We start from the raw sequence: 17,396 nt of genomic DNA, 5'->3' as shown, positions 1-17,396 counted from the left end.
ATATTAACTTGAAGGTGAACCAACACAGCAATTATACTGTTTGCAATCACAACGGCTATTTCCATTTTGCACTTGATTTTTGAACCAAAGGAAGGAAAAAAAAACAAAACACCACAATATAAAGTTCTACAATATAGTATATCCACAACTTCCCAATATCATACTGCTCTCAGTGCTCTGTATCAATGGAATTGATAACGCTCATTATTTTCTAGATAGGATAAAACCGAAAACCTAACCAATGAAACAGAAACACTTTGAATGCTATAAACATGTAGCCAGTAACATCATTCTTTTCAAAAGGCCGGGAGTGACAAGTGACAACCATTAAGAACGAGTCGATGCTACTACACAGATGGAACAGATAACTTCAGCAGGAAAAAAACAAAGCCATCCTCATAGCAATCAGTTCCCCTAGTCGATAACACGTCTGCATTCATTAAGACCAGAAAAGAGTTTTTATCACAACAGAATACAAGAAGAGCTGCCTTAGAAACAACTAAAACGGTTACAACTCACAAATACTATTTTCCCCTTCAATGTTGTGGTTGATGAAAAACATTGTAAATAATATTATTACCTGTTGCATCCTACTTCACTTTGAATTTGACCTCACAATAACCTGCTGAGATTCTTGATAAGTAATTTCAAATTTTTCCTTGTAATCTCGTCGCCAGTGAAACCCAGAATATCAGAGCTAATATTCTGTAGTAATACAATCAAAAAGAAAATAATAACATGGGAGAAAGTTATTCACAATATTTAGATTTAGTCATTTCCAAAATTAGGGCCAAACCTCAATGTTCTTCAGGGTAAAAATAAGAGTGTATATGGACTTCTGGATCAGTTCAGTGTTCTCAGAGGTCATAATGGATGAATGTACCCTTCTGCATAAACAAAATGTGATTTCTCTTAGTTGTCATACTTTAAGACAGTTAAATTAGTCATCATACTTTGAGAATGTTCTGAGTGAATAAGAGTACAAGCATTTTTTTGAATCAGCTCAAGCCTCTCAAGTCATAGTGCGTGAAAGCACCCTTCTGGATAAACATCATAGGTGAATGCTTTTCTTATTTATTTGATAGAATAACAAGAGGACTTTACGAGCAATTTCAAATTTCAAAGTCTTCAACTGAACCATAGGATCCGAGATACAAATTCCAACCTCATATTTTTGCCATTATACCTGTCAGGTCTCCTCACGCAGGATTTTTCTGAAGGTTAAGATGTTATTAAGTTAGTTGGCTTCCCCTACACTAATGACAATGTGCTACATGGCTACGTGTATGCTATTATGCATGCAAGCCAAATTAGTGATAGACAAGAGCCATAGAAGGTTTAGACAATTAACCTCAAATCATCAGAAGCTTGGGTTAGGCTTCGGGTCAAATTCTCAACTTCCTTCAACAGGCAACTATCACGGACTTCAGCCAACAAAGGTTGAACATCTTCAGCCATGGCTTTCATCTGAGGCATCACTACATCAAAGCGAAAATACGGGCATGAGAATGCATGATAGAATAATTGATTTATCACAAATAAAAATTAAAAAACTTACTACAGAGAAATGACACATAAATACCATAAAAGGTGCAGATGGATATTCAGACATCATTAATATTTTTAATATTTTATTTTATCTCTTGTAGTTTCTTCTTTTTTAAGTTACTGTAGACAGCTGGTATTAAATCTATTCTAAGGTTTAGATTTGCTTTTAATTAAGGTTTCTAAGTTACATAAAGGGGTTTAAATGGTTGTAACAGGAATTCAGATTTTGTTTAATAGAAGTTTTACTGCTATTATAATTCCAATTTCATGTCATTTAATACATTCATTTCAATTTCAATATAATAAATAAAACTGAATTCCCACACCAACTCTTCAAAACAAAGAATTCTTATTTCTAGGGCATTCATGAACACAATCTTGTATTAGTTTAACATAATATACCAAACTCAAAGCGAGGTTAAGAGAGTGAGACCAAGGCATCAATAATAGAAGTAGGGGCAAGAGAGGCAAATGGAAGAAACTAAACTTAATTCATAATTATGCATTTATCCATTTTCTATTGGCAAGAGAATTGCCTGATTCAACAGTTTGGTCCAGAGAATTGATTTACATCAGTGAAGCATACTAGTATAATAAAATTACATCACACCTGTGTAAGAAGTGGTTTTGCTTCTTCAATAACAGAAAAAACTCGTTCAGCCAATGAATAGCTGTTGATGATACCAATTTCCTCCACATCTCGCCCGAGACGGGTGAAAATCCCAACCAATGCATCCAAACTTACTCCTTGGTAACCCTTGATCTTTTCTCGATCACACACAATGAGACCTTCTTTAGTACAGTCTTTGTCAAGAGGGCCAACAGAAGGTGTTGGAATTGGATCACGAGGACTGATGTCAATTATAGTTTCCATAAGAAGACCTGACTGGTTAACCTCAACCAAAGAATTCCGCGGTATAATTGTTTTATCATCATCAACCTGCAAATTGAAAACTAAGAGTTTAATATAATGCAAAAACCAAATCGATGAATCTGAAACCAAGGCAAGAATTTAATACTGGGATATTAAAGTAACCAGATTATGGTATCGAAAGACACCTCAACAACTGCCTCAATACTTTTCAAGGAAGGATTCACGCGAATGACATTGCCAACAGTGACTCCTCTGATTCTCACAGGTGTTCCAGTGCTTATACCACAAGCCTGAGCAAACTCAAACATTGCTGTGTACTTCCGGAATTTGGATCTTATTTGGAAATCCCTCAACCAAGCCAAAGTAAGAAAAAGTAGGACTGTACCAGATACTAAAAACAGTCCAACCCCACCTTCCCAGATGCTCCTACTACCAAACCCGAAATCACTTAATGGACGCAGTGTTTGCCTCCAAACAGTACGAGGAATGTCCAATACAACTGCAAGTGGATTCTTTGCTTCTGAAGTAGATGATTGTTGGCCATGACCTGCATCAGCAGCAGATGTAGCTCTTATCCTGTTGATTTGTGTCTGGCGTTTAAATGGAAGAGGCATGCAACTTAAAGAATTTCCTTGTAGGGTAATCAGAGATGAAGAAAAAGAAGTTGGCAATGATGGGACATGGAGTGCAGGGTTTCCAACCATCTTCAAATCAACCTCCTAGCCCTTAAGTACAATGGAACTAGAAATCAAAACCATATAAATCTTATCAGCTATGGATCCATACTTAATTGATAAAAAGGGATTACAAAGAACACAAAAAAAAACCAAAAAAAAACCACAATAGCATAAATCAATTCCAAAGGTTCTAATCACATAAGAAAAATAAAATAAAAATGAAACTGTTAAGAAATGAGTGCATTGAGTGAGGTATGCAAAAAGAATCCAATAAACCAAGTCCCAAAAAATAGTTACATAATTTCAGGCTTCCGATTTAATAAAATAAAATGAAAAACCCTTACACTTCATCTTTCCATAGCGTGAATATTATAGCAGAAATGGAAAAAGTAAGGATTTGAGAACAGCACAATATTGGGTTTGGGTAGGTAGGTAGGACCCTAATCCCAGATAAAACAAAACATAAACATGTAAAGTTAATTGTAGGATGAAATTTTTTTCAGAGAAATCTGAAAAACCCAATAAAAATTTGATGATGGGTAATGTTGGGTAGTGAAGACTGAAGAGAATGGTGGCATTGTTGGCGTCAACATGAAACAAATAGAAGAGAAGAGACAACGTAAAGAGAGAGCAACAGACATACTAACAAGTAGTGTGAATGGAAGCAGCAGAAACCTATGCAGCTGTAGCAGCATCAGACATGGACATCATCGAAGAAATGGGACCAGATAAAAACAAAACCATGTGTGAAGTGTGAACCTTTTCTTTTTTTCACATTCAATAAATTCTTATTTGGTAAAATTTGGTTAAATGCGTAAAAGTATTATTATTTTTTAACAAATATTTATCTACTCAAAATTGCATTACTCATTGTTTAAAAAATTAATTTACCTATCATTATTTTAAATAATTACTTAGGGTAAATGTAGTGATTTTTTTTTTTTTTTTTGGTAAGCAATGTAGTGATTAATTACTAATATTGTAGGTGTAGTTCAATAGAATATACTTAGGTTGTATAAAATAATTCTACACACTAATTTCCCCAATATTTGGCCCGCCATTAACATTCATCACGTGTTTAGCATGCCTGTGTAAGCATTTCGTGATGCCTACCAAACAAGTTAATAAAAGAGTTTGACTAGAATGTAATGTTATTTGCACAAATATTCATTAATAATAAATGAAAGAAAAATACATGAATTTTAAATGAATAATTGTGATAAAAAATATAATTACATAACCATTTTTTCACATGAGAGGATCCAAATCCATTCAAATAAGATCATTTTCATATCTTTCAATCTACATTTTTTTTTTTTCCAATTTATAGTCTCAAAACAAAAAATAAAGAATTTGTTTGATTATGTTATGATTTTTTTTGTTCTTAAAATTACTTTTTAAAATAGTTAATAAAATAGATAATTTCTATTTTTTTATTTTGAAAGTTAAAAATCAAAATACAAAATAAAAATAGCTCAAGTGTTTTTTTTTAAATTTGATTCTAAAAACAAAAAAAGAGTTATAATTATTTTTCAAAAATTTACTTATCAAACCTGCTTTTTTATTTTTTATTATTCTAAAAATTAAAATATTATTTTTCGAAATAGATTTTAAACAGGTCCTATATTGCAGAATTGTTCATGTACATTTTTTTGTATACTATGTTGAAAATCGGGCTGGACTCTCGGGTCGATCCGGAACTCGGTGAACTGGTTATCTGATCGATTCGATTATCACATTGGATTGGCCAAGTACCAGATTTGGTGAAAATCGGTGACCCAGTTTATTTAAAAAAAAATCCAATTTTTTTTTCATAATTGATATATTTGACTGATATGTTGTTTATTGACTTACATAAATTATACACCTACAATACTAATATTATGTCAGTTATGCATAATGCAGGGAATTTTGATTTGATTTATAGTTAGAAATATCATTTACTAAACCTAAAATACCAGTATCACAAGTATTATATGTTTGTTTGATTCTTTATTGAATAATAATATATATTTTTTATTTTTTATATTAAAGTATTTAAAATTTATATTATTATTTTCAGCTATCTGAGTATGTTTATAATTTTTTTAATATAATTATATATTTATATATAATCACTGGGTCATGCAGTTGAATCAGTGACCCACTGGTTGAATCAGTGATCAGTTATCTCGATCGAGTCAATGACCGAGCCAGTTTTAATAACATTGCTCTAATGAAGAAATGAGAGATTTATGTTATCAAAAAAAAAAAAAAAAAAAGAGAGATTTTCAGTCAAAATATAAAAATAAAAAAGATTTGAATCTAATGTAATTAATCCAAAACAAGTAAATACTTTTTGAGTGATCTAAATTGATAATGTCATCACGATGATTGCAACTCGACTCGGACAAGTTACCCTAATCCAAAATATCGGTATATGATTTATGGTACAAAACCTAGCCTGGCCCAAAAACTGATCCTAGCCCGAGGAGTTTGAGCCATACGGGCCCAAAAACTGACTACATTAACTCCGGCCTAACGGATCCAAACACTGACTTTGAATATTTTTTAGAAATCTGAATAACTATGTTTAAAAATCCGGCATGAGTCATCGCCAAACAGTAAATCAACCGTTGGGGAATGATCCTATTACAGGAATAGCTTCGGGTACACCTGTTACAATTTTTACTGCCCAATAACCAATCAATGATTTTGAGTTTGAATCCTGAATATACAACTATATTAAAATTTGAATCCTGAGTAAATGAATATACAACTGTATTAAAACTTGATAGAAAGAATTTTATCACCTTTGAAATTTTATTCGGCTCAAATCGAAATTAGTCAACATCCGAATATCAGATGGTTTATACTGAAACAAATGTGGGATCAGCCATTTACATTAAAATCCAACTATATTTCTCTCTAAAAAATTATTCGATTCAATCATGTTTTAATTATAAATTTAACTAGTTATATCAATAGAACCATAACAAAATGTTTCACAAGTTTAATATCGTATTTGTATTTTTAAAACATCTCTGGTTTTTTGTTTTTTAATCTTACTTTCTCCACAAATTCATCAATTACCCAACATTTATGGAAAACAAAGTAATATACGTCTTCTATTCATAAAGAAAAGACTTTCATCTTCATTTCTCCTGGCCTCCATCCCTCAATTATATATATATATATATATATATATATATATATTCCATTTTCAAGATGCTGTAACGAGCTTACCGTATTGCTGGATAGAAATTAAAAAGTAGCAGAGAATGGAAAAGAGATAATTAGGCACAGGTAGATAGATTTATATAATCTACAAATTTTCTTATACTTTTTTGTTTGATGAACATAACTGGAAGTGTTTATGGGTAAATTCTTACATAAACTGTGCATGCTTTCCAAAAATAATAGCATGGAACACAATATGAGATGTCCAAAACAAACCTAGAAGAAGGAAATAACGAATGAAGAAATTGGAAAATAGTAGAAGGTAGGACATCAGACATCAAGAATATTACATTTGATAATAATGATGTCAACATCAATTTTTTCCTTGCATTTGCATATCATCTTCAGTTTTCCAAACAACATCCTCCAGGCATTTTGAAAGGCTTTTGTAGAACTGCACAGGGTCAAAGAGACAATTTCAATTAAATTCCAAAGCAAAAACAAGTGTTAAGTGTGCAAACTCCATTATTCTTTCTGATATATTATTATACATTGAGCTTGCACCTATTATTTAAGGGTTTTATAAGAGTTATGTTGTAGGAAAGATGATTGTGTTATGTTATAGAAATTCGTTTTGCGTGCCATAGTTTTTTTTTTTTCAAAACATACGGGTCCCACAAAATATTGTGTGTGTAAAAAACTTTATGTGGTCATGTTAAATGATGGATGCAAATCCCATTATTTAATCAGCAATCTAAGGATGACATCATTAGGTTGTAAATTGGTCAAATGGGCTTATAAGGGGCCTACGTCACGCCTGGAATGGCCTAACATATGCAGTAAAATAAAACAAGCTCAAACCTTAAAAAAAAAAAAAAAACCATTTAGAAAATAAGTCATAAGCATACTTTTGTAAGGCCTAGCCTATGTCTATAAGTTGGCCTACAATGTATTATTTATTTTAATTAAAATAAATTAAAATAAAATAAATAGTGTTAACAGACCTATAATTCAGCTTATACCAAGCTACAAGGCCAGACTCAAAATATTTTACATAAGTTTGACTTATTTAGACCAAAGCCTAACCTAACCAAGTCCATTTACTCTCCTAGACATCATGAATGGAAATGGAATACAAAAGGTTTATATATATATATATATATATATATATAGGGACACGATACCAGTATCTAAGTAAAATGTTTAACACCAAATCTTAACCGTAGAGTTCTGTAAATCTAACGTTTATAATTTATTGAGTCACATTTATTAATTAATAATTATTTCCCAACAAATTATAATCGTCAAATTGACGGAAATCACCATTTAAGATTTGGTGTCAAAAGGATATATATATATATATATATATAGAACAAGGTTATACTTACAACCTTTTTTTTTTTACAACCTCTTACAACAATATCTTAACAACGTTGATTTCCGCCAATCAATGGTTATGATTTTCACAAATTAAATTCATTAATTAATTATTAATTCACAATAAATGATAACCGTTGATTGGCGGAAATCAACGGTGTTAAGATAGAGTTGTAAGAGGTTGTAAAAAAAAAGGTTGTAAGTATAACCTTCCTCATATATATATATCATTAAAATTGACAATAGAACAATTTTATTTTATTTTTTTTGTATACCGACCCTAATTATCTCTTTGAAATGAGTCGGCCCCATCAGGTATCCCACAAGCTTCAACCCTTTGAGCCGGTTATGGAACTAATCCCGAGTCGAGACTTAGTCACAGTTAAACTCCTCGCCCTCCCCAAAGATGTATTTGGTGGGAATTCTACTCATGTTCTCTCCAACTCTACTCATTCTGTATTGCCAATTGAGCTACACTCATTGGGTATAACAATTATTTTTGAAGTATAGCAATCAGAGACTCTGTAAATCAACTAAGAAACGAAGGGGACAGAAGGATACCTTATGGAACTCCAATGTGTCGCCTTTTGCTTTCCGTACCTCAACCATGTGAATAGAAGGTGCCACTTGAAATATCTGTTTACAAGGATTACTTTCAATAAAATAATGAAACAAAGTGTCCCATGTAAAGCGAGTGAATTCAACCTAAAGCTTAAACTAATAAGTGATGCCCATATTAATAATTTTATATTAATATCTCTACCATCCCACATCATCAAATAACAGAAATGAAGAATATATATACCTCTGTGGCAACATTAAGGTTTCCCTTCCTTCCAGCTTTTACATTTGCAAGCCTCATCTGCAGGTCATGGTTTACTTATTTCACAATATACCATTAATTATAGAGCTACCTCTTTAAGTAGAAGCTCATAACAAGTTGCATAAATATTGCTTACCTTGTAATTTTTCTTCTGCACATCAAAGCCAAGAGGTTTTGCAGCTTCTTCAATCTTGTTGATTATCTCATCAGCAGGGGATTTTGATGTAAATCTTGTTTCCCTTTTAAATCCCTGCAATGAATGACATAAGAATAAAGTAAATACAGTAACTGATATGAACTTAAGGAGATTGAGATGCAAAGATGGGGGATTAGAGAGATAGAAAGAGGAGAAAGAAAGAGAAAGAAGTTTCTACTATTGAATCTCTTCGAGCTAGAGAGGTTTCCTCCAAGGTTTTCCCCAACTAACTCTCCTAAATGTCATCCTAAATGTCTAACTGGTTTTTTATCTAACAAAAAAAGAAAAAAGAAAAAACTAGTTTGTGTGTTAAAATTTACTTAACTCACATCACTTGTTTTCCCTGTATTTGAATTATACAGATTCATCACAATAGTAAAATAATTTAGATAGCATCTTATCAAGTGAATTTGTGTACCTGCTCTATGTCAAACAAGTTTTCAAGGTTCAGCCCTTTGGACATGGAAATTAACTCAAATGCATTCATGGCTGTTGGGTGCTCTTCCTTCTTCTCTGTTACATGGTGCTCCTGAATACAATGGCAAAATCCTTTATGAGACAAAATATTCCAGAACTTGCAAAAAATCAATACCAAAATCTTAGCTAATAATCTTCAACATACTTCAGAATCCTTGAAGACAGCTTCTACATCATCAAGGTTGATTTCCCCGTTCTCCTCAAAAACTGGAGGCTTATAATCTTTCTTAAACCATTCATCATCCAAAATCTCAGGTATAGTGACACGCTGCCATACAATTAGGGTAAATCAGATACGCAGACTAAAATTTAAGTAGTCAAGAAAAACAAACAGAACAATGTAGATTGATGATTAGTTGTCTTTTCTTCACCTTTAGTTGTGGAGCAGGGGATTAGCTAAATGTAACAGGTTCTAAAAGATACATTAGCTTGATTTACATAATCATGAAATCAAGCTGATGCAGATGACATTAGGCCAAACTTTGCCCTTGGTGATTATAGGAAGCCACCAAGGCTGTGTAGAAGGTTATAACTTGTTATAAGTAAAATGACACTTTACTTTCAGAACAAACGTGCAATTTTACATGATAAGATGCTGATCAATAATCAAATGCTGTTTCTTACAGTCATTGGGTTGGGATCCAAGATTCGAGTTATCAATTTCCGGGCACTGAAGGAAAGCCATGGGGGGCAAGTAAAGTCAGCAACTGAGATCTGTGGATCAAGAAACGAAAGTAATAAAGAGAAGGGAAAGAGTGGAATTGCAGTTGAAATATGGAACAACTGAATACTATTGCTTGATTATTCATGTACAGATGTTTATAATATATAGACTAATGTGAGTAAACGTTTTCCTAAGGAGGAGCTGATTTTAGGGAAACAAATAAGACCTATAATCTGCCAAATATCTTCCCTGTAATCTGTCTAATAAATGGAAAAAAAAAAACTACAACAATTACACAATTATTTATTCTATATTTACAACAATTGTGCAATAAAGTTCAAACAGTGCTCACTTTTTTATACAGGTTCATGATATTAGGGTCATCGAATGGCAAGTAACCTGCAACCAATACAAAGAGAATCACCCCACATGACCACAAGTCTGCAGTTGCACCATCATAGCCTCTATCATTAAGGACCTACGTAACAAGAGTTTACAGTTAAAAGAGTGACTCAAAATGTATGAATTTTGGTATACAATTCACAAGAAAGTAGCATGACATGACATGACATTTGTCTGCACCTCGGGAGCAACATAATTTGGAGTTCCACATGTAGTATGGAGAAGTCCATCATCCTGTCAAGACAACCATTTTGTAAGAAATACAAATCAACCCTCTTAGGATGCATGGAAACTTCATCAAGTATACATTAACCAAAGAATATGTTCAAATTTACAACCATTCATATGCGAGAAGAGAGAGAGAGAGAGAGAGAGAGAGAGCAGTGACTTGGACACGACACAACTCACTTTTCATTTGAGGAAAACTAACTCTAATTTTAGCATATCAATTACAGAACAATAGTAACTTGGTAGCCAAATCTTATTGTCTTCTGAAATTAAAAATTTTAAGCACTATATATTCCACACTAATAAAAATGTAGCCTTTGCAGCTACCAATATGAATTATTTAGTTTTCGGATTCACAGACTTGTACATAGTTAATGTAATTTTGGAGAGGTATGAAAGAATCGGTAGCAGAGGATAACTGAGTAAAAGGATTTTAATATTTATTATATGATGTATAAATGATTGAATACAATCTTTTGATGCTGTCAATGCTTAATCGTTCCAACTTCAATAATGTCACTTTCTAAACATTCAATTCTTTCTTTTGCTAAATCTTAAACTTACTATCGGCATAACCGCCAGATTCATCCATCCTAAATAATTAACACAAATCAAACCCTGTATCTGGTCATAATTAATTACCTATCACTAATAAAAAGGTTGAATGTTTTCTTATCTTCCTGTGTTTAATTATCTCCTTTCCTCAATTCCAAACATATATTCGACCATCACCTGAATAAAATAATCATTTTTCCAACCTTGTCTCACACATCTTGTTACTTTCTATTGTATGTTCTTTTATAAAATCAACTGGGACATAGTTTCACCAAGAAAAGCTCAGTGTAATGTTGAATCACTAACCACGAATTTTATTTTATTTTATTTTAAAAAAAATGCCATAACCTTTACTTTTTTTGTTCAGTTATAGTTAACTTCCACATATGCTTAGAAGTAGTGCGGCAGGCCAGAGGAGTGACTCAGATTTTTAATTCCAAAGATTCAGGATTTTCACATTCAGACAGAATTATAATTTGAGAAAGTTCATACAGGTAAATATTCAGAAGCATGTCAGGAAATTATATCAATAGGAATCCTGCACACCTTTTTTGTTGGGTAACTAGTATAGTTATTGTAGTAAAGAATAAGCGATGCATTTGTAAAAAAAAAGGGCATTAACCAGTCATTTCTTATTTAATATTCCTAACACCAAGGAATAAAATCATAGTATATTGGAAAGTTTGATTAGTCCCTACTCCCTAGCTTCTTAAATCCACAATATAGTGGATGATTTCCTAATTCCCACTGCCTAAGATTTTAGAATCAACAGATTGAGTTTTCATATTACCATTTTACCTTCAAAATCTTAGGCTTAACAATGATAATAGAATAACTTAACACTAGAGTGGAGCACATTCAAGACTAAATCCAAAAGTTTTCAACTTTGAAACCCTATAACCCTCCATCGAGCCACATTAGGCAGGTTTTCTAACTGTACAATATATCAAATTATCTGTCAGAATCATCTTTGGGCTATCATATTTGTATATAAAGATTACAACAGCAAACAAGATCAGTAAGATCAAATTTCTAAACTGAAGTATCAACTATCAATTCCACAAGAAAAAAAGTCCATTATATATATAAATAAACACTTGTAAGCCAATTAGCCAATATCACACGTATAATTTAAAATACATTAAAAAACATATTTTCCTTCATCTCGTTATATCAAAAATTGATGTTCCTTGCTGATCCAAATTATATTTTCTTTAAGCATTTGCACTGGACTTAACAGAAACAAGATCAATTTAATGAACAAAGATAAATAAAAAGAAAAGTAAAAGTCAGAAGGCAATGAGTCTGATTACCCTAACTTGTTGGGAGAGTGCACTCAACCCAAAATCAGAAACTTTAAGGTTCCCATAAGCATCTAATAGCAAATTTTCTGGCTGCAGAAAGTTCATGAGTAATTATGAAATTTATGTTAGAGGCTATTTCTATTTATAAATAAAAACGCTCTGGCATATGCATATATATATATATAAGTCAGGAAAAGGGGCCTTACCTTCAGATCTCTGTGGTAGACACCCCTGCTGTGGCAATAATCAACAGCATTTATAAGCTGCTGGAAATATCTACGTGCTTCATCTTCACTCATCCGTCCATGGTTTACCTTTACAACAAAAAGTCCATTAGAGCATATACAACACTTTTTCCACTTTAAGGATAGAATTCATGTATGAAGACCTCACCCAACCTATCTACAACAATACCAATGAATGATGATTGAAGGAATGAACAAGGATCATATTCCGATGGACCAACATTAGTATAGTATCATAAGCAAATCAGGTTTGGTGAACTACAAATATGTTCCAATGAATCACCATTTCTTCCTTTTTTCTAAAAACGTTCTTGAAGCAACTGAAAATGAAGGAAAGCCTATACTCACAATTTTGTCAAAGAGCTCCCCCCCAGTCACAAACTCCAAAACAATATATATTTTTGTCTTGCTTCCCATGACCTGTAAATAAAAATGTTGCAATATTAGAAAAGGAATTTGGCAACAAAGTAAAATGTGCTGAGAATTAATTTGATGTCTAATAGCAGATTTACTTCCAAGTAAAGTAATTTATGTCTAGTTGGATAGTCTGCATTAGTGCAAAAGCTAGATGATAAGCATACAAAACAGAAACATCAGTAAATTTAATATCAGACGGACGCAAGTGGAGCGCGAGTAATGAAATAACTTTGAAAAATAGCATGTATTTATTCTAACTCCTAACTTGTTCTGCATATGTAAAAAATGTCATCATGTAAGCAATTCATGATAAGAGAATGTCTAAAGGCCAGCAGCGGCAGAGGATGATTGAGAATGTAGGCCAAAGTAATATATTAAATGTCCTTCACTCCATTGATGAAGATCATTCTCTCCAAATTGAGTACTGATTTTTCAATATCAGAGTAAGAAATGGAGTAAGGCCTGTCCAATCATCACTGGGATATTATATCGTCAATTGGGTGCTTAGTGCTTACAGTCTTCGCTTAATAAATTCATGTCATCTAAAAGATCATCATATAAGCCCCAAAGGTAAAAGTTTAACTAAGTAGAATTCTTAGTGAAACATAAGTAGAATTCTTAGTGAAACAGTCAGTTTTTGAAAGTTTAAGACTCAATTGTTACCATCTGCTGCTTTTAAAAATGTTGCATAAGAGTAGTTTTTCCCTTTAAAAATAGGACAACTTCAGGCAAGAAAAAAATAAAGAGATGAATGAAGAAGAAAAAAATTATTTGAAAAAGTGAAAGAAAAGATAATCACTTGTGTATTCCAGAGAGAGAGAGAGAGACCTCATATAGTCGAACAACATTTGGATGCTTAATTAACTTCATTGTAGCTACTTCCCGCTTGATCTGCAAAATTACATTAAAAACATCTGAGAGACTTGACTTTATGAGAGGGTCTAAAGCAACTACCAATTCAAAAGAACAAGGTGCATCTGAAGTCTATAACCTCCCACCTAAGAATATGTTCAATAAAAACTAGACTTCTTCAACATCTTGAAAGGTTTAGGAAAATGAGAGAAAGCAAAGCAGTTATATCATAAAATTGAAAGCTTTAAATGAAGTAATAGGAAACGAAGAGGCATAGTAAGAGCCCAACTCAAGCTACTAAGGTATTCAACAAAGAATCTCCAAATACCACCTGCTCAGCCATCTTGTGCTTGAGAACCTTCTCTTTGTCAAGAATTTTGAGAGCCACAGATTCCCCCGTCTCAGAGTTCCTTCCAAATTTCACCTTTGCAAATGTTCCCTCCCCAATGGTCCTCCCTACCTCATATTTACCCACTCGGCGCTTAATTTTAGGCTGACTCATTCTCTATGCCTGTTAAACTTTGTGATAGATTGAACTTCTGCTCACTTACAAGGAATCTAACTGAAATGCATATCAAAATTCAGTTCCCAACAAATTGTATCCACAAGTTAAAGGATGGACTAAATAAGAAACTCAATCCAAATCTCATGCACTGAATTGTGATTTGTGTTTAGGAAATGCTACTATTGCTTATGGTTTTAAGCAAAACAATAACTTCAAAGCCAAAGATGCAAAATAAGACAAAGTCCCCAATTCATTTTCAGCATACATCCTCAGGATTAAATGTCCCTACTTTAACTTGAATGAGTAGCAATATAAAATCCCCAGAGATTCCACATTCAACCATTAATGCAGCACACTAAAGAGAACCTGGAGATATTTAAAACCCATTGATACTGGATTTAAGTTGCAGGGAAAACAGAGCAACTGTTGGGATGAGAAATAACCTCAAAGTTTGTCTTCCAGTAAATGATAAACCCACAACCAGAATTCAGCTTGAATATGAAACAAACAGGCAAATTAACACAGCATCCCTCTAGGAAATCACCAACTTTGGACACTAGATTTGTAAGAAAACCATCAATGTTCAAAAAAAATAAAAATAAAAATTTAAGGTCCCCAGTTCAAAAATCATTATGAATTACAACAAAGATCAATTTTCCAGCATTACAGAACAAAAAAATCTTCGCCAGACAGGATTAAATTATTCAACAACAGAAGAAATCGGATGGAGAAAAAGGGCACTCATGAACTTAGGACCCTCCCCACCAAAACAAACAAGATACTTCAAATCACAGACACTCAGGAACAAAAGATGGAAAACCCAGTCAGTTCTTAATTTGCACACTCAAATGAGAACAAAAACAAATCCCAGAAATTCACTTTGAAAAAAATAGGAACTTTACAATAATTCTTGAAAAATGAACAGAAAGACTGTTCAGGGGACCAATAATACATGACCCAAAGGGATGCTAATAATGAAATAGCAAAGCAAACCCAGATCAAGTTTTCAACTTTCATGTACCACACAAGCTGCACAAGGCAGTATACTATATATACAAGAGCTTGAGGCTCATATGAGAGATGGATAGACATAAAAAGGGGGAGAAAAAGAAAGATAGAACAATACTTCAACTCAATGGAATGGAGATAATAATATCTGAATTTTGAGGAATGGAAAAGAAGGAAAACTAGCTTGATAATGGTGTACAGTGGCCAGCTTTTGGTAATGGCCAAAGAGCAAGAGATATTTAAGAGAACTACCAATGGCTGCTCTGCAACCAGACAAAAAATTGCCTGATACAATCAGTAGTGCCTAACTTTTGCATTTTCTGCAATTTATTCTGGAAAAACAACTTGAACAGTTACATGTCAATACAATACTTATCTGTTTTCATGAAATGTATGTCTAATAATAAAAACAATATGTGGGGCAAAAAAAAAAAAGGGTGAATATTTATGAGGTTGCTCTCTTGTCTTGCAGAATCATAAGTAAACATGTGTTTGTCGTGTTGCTGCCTTGTAATTCCACACGTCTGCTACCGCACATTTCAATTGCAAAAACCTGTTCAAAATTCTCGAGTTATTACTGTGGTGCTGAATTTATCCAATGTCTTTTTTTTATATTTTTTTATGACCATGTTTCAACGACATCTATTAGTCTTTATTTGACCATTTTCTTGTCCTACCTAATTTTCTTATGTTAATTTTAGTTTTCTAAATTCGGGGATTACATTTTTTTTGGTAAATTACATGTTTATATGGGTTTAATCTTTCTTATATAATAGGAGACAAATATTTTCTTTTTTCTCTCTTTCCCACACTGTCTCATGTGAACATACACTTTTATATATATACAGATAATTTTATCTAGAAAAAAGTTCAAAAAACTCACTTTTAATATTACTTTGAATCACTTAGGTTTTTATGTTTTTTTAATCATTTACTCCCTGTGATTTTTTTATCCACTCATCTCCTTAATATTGTTAAAAACTTACTAAATATACTTATTTTACCTTTCTTAAAAAAAAAGTCATAAAAAAGATCAAATATCATGAAAACTTATAATATTTAATAAAAGACTAAAAGAAAAAAATATTGAATGTGTCTAAATAAAAAAATAAAAGAAAAAATAAGATCAAATATATTAAAAATTACAGCAGTGAGTAAAAATTAAAAAATAAAAATAAAAAATAATCTAAATGAACAAAATATATACTGAATACAAAAAAATAGAAGAAATATAAAGATAAAAAATAAAAAAATTAATAGAATAAAAAAATAACAATTATGAATTTTTAATATATTTGTTTTTATTTTATTTTTATTTAGATCTATTTGGCCTTTTTTATATCTATTTCGTGTCTTTTTTAATTCTTTTACAAAAATCTTTAATAGATGAGGTGGCACAAGGTAAAAAGAAAATCAAAATAAAATAGATCAAAAAATAAAACTAAATATATTGAAAACTCATAATTATGATTTCTTTTTGTTTCATATTTTTTTTTTTATTTGGACTATTTTTTTTTTTAATTTTACTCTTTTCTGTCACTATTGTGATTTTAATATATTTAACCTTATTTTTTCTTCTACTTTTTTGTCTTTATTATATTTTTTTATTTAGACACATTTGAATTTTTTTTTCTATTTTTCTTGTAGTCTTTTATTAAGTGTTCTAAGTTTTTATAACATTTGATCTTATCTTTTATCATTTTATTTTATTCTTCCAAGAAGGATAAAATATGTATGCTTAGTTTACATTCCTAACAGTTTTAAGAAGGTGCGTGGATGAAAAAAATCAAAGACGACGGGAAATTAAGTGATTAAAAAAAGCATAGCGGCATAAGTGATTCAAAGCAATATCACTGGAGATTTTTGAACTTTTCCTTTCTATCTTCTACATCACCATAAACATGGTGTCAGATATTGTGCCTATCTTTTTTCCGTGTCTATCTTACATACCAATATCCAAACATCGTTAGATCCAATGTTAATAGAACTGGATCGGACCGGCTGGGTCGGTCCAGGAACCGATAAATCGGTCATATAATCGGTCCAAGTGAAGTAACGGACCGGCCAAGCATTAGAACCAGTCCA

General features: G+C 32.0%; 2 protein-coding genes across 8 annotated transcripts; both read right to left on the bottom strand.

Moving 5' to 3' along the window:
- Positions 1–13: 13 nt before the first annotated feature.
- Positions 14–3,794, bottom strand: LOC133297235 (protein TRIGALACTOSYLDIACYLGLYCEROL 2, chloroplastic-like). 3 transcript variants are annotated; one of them, XM_061496342.1, is made up of 7 exons: positions 3,444–3,630; positions 2,608–3,163; positions 2,159–2,488; positions 1,352–1,467; positions 797–887; positions 581–705; positions 14–430 (listed from the first exon to the last, which is right to left on the bottom strand). In XM_061496342.1, exons 2-6 carry the CDS (start codon positions 3,124–3,126, stop codon positions 613–615), a joined length of 1,149 nt encoding a protein of 382 aa, XP_061352326.1. In that variant the 5' UTR covers positions 3,127–3,163; positions 3,444–3,630; the 3' UTR covers positions 14–430; positions 581–612. The 3 variants fall into 3 exon arrangements, with proteins under 3 accessions (XP_061352326.1, XP_061352327.1, XP_061352328.1); XM_061496343.1 differs by lacking the exon at positions 3,444–3,630 and adding an exon at positions 3,743–3,794 and having other exon boundaries at positions 15–430; positions 2,608–2,969; XM_061496344.1 differs by lacking the exons at positions 14–430; positions 581–705; positions 797–887 and having other exon boundaries at positions 1,348–1,478; positions 3,444–3,645.
- A 2,603-nt stretch (positions 3,795–6,397) lies between these two features.
- LOC133297233 (CBL-interacting protein kinase 32-like) lies at positions 6,398–15,728 on the bottom strand. Of its 5 annotated transcripts, none has more exons than XM_061496340.1 (14): positions 14,130–15,728; positions 13,775–13,837; positions 12,878–12,949; positions 12,491–12,598; positions 12,294–12,374; positions 10,378–10,431; positions 10,148–10,273; positions 9,756–9,845; positions 9,277–9,399; positions 9,073–9,180; positions 8,595–8,708; positions 8,441–8,497; positions 8,197–8,271; positions 6,399–6,712 (listed from the first exon to the last, which is right to left on the bottom strand). In XM_061496340.1, exons 1-14 carry the CDS (start codon positions 14,298–14,300, stop codon positions 6,632–6,634), a joined length of 1,323 nt encoding a protein of 440 aa, XP_061352324.1. In that variant the 5' UTR covers positions 14,301–15,728; the 3' UTR covers positions 6,399–6,631. The 5 variants fall into 5 exon arrangements, with proteins under 5 accessions (XP_061352325.1, XP_061352324.1, XP_061352323.1 ...); XM_061496339.1 differs by having other exon boundaries at positions 9,073–9,191; positions 9,279–9,399; XM_061496338.1 differs by having other exon boundaries at positions 6,400–6,712; positions 9,073–9,183; positions 10,139–10,273; positions 14,130–15,727.
- Between the last annotated feature and the right edge of the window lie 1,668 nt (positions 15,729–17,396).

Source organism: Gastrolobium bilobum, unplaced genomic scaffold (genome assembly GCF_033153095.1).
Source record: "Gastrolobium bilobum isolate Gb01-03AN ecotype WA unplaced genomic scaffold, APGP_CSIRO_Gbil_v1 utg9986, whole genome shotgun sequence".
Classification (NCBI taxonomy): Eukaryota; Viridiplantae; Streptophyta; class Magnoliopsida; order Fabales; family Fabaceae; genus Gastrolobium; species Gastrolobium bilobum.
Note: the sequence above shows the minus strand (reverse complement) of the source record. Positions and strands in the feature narration are given on the sequence as shown.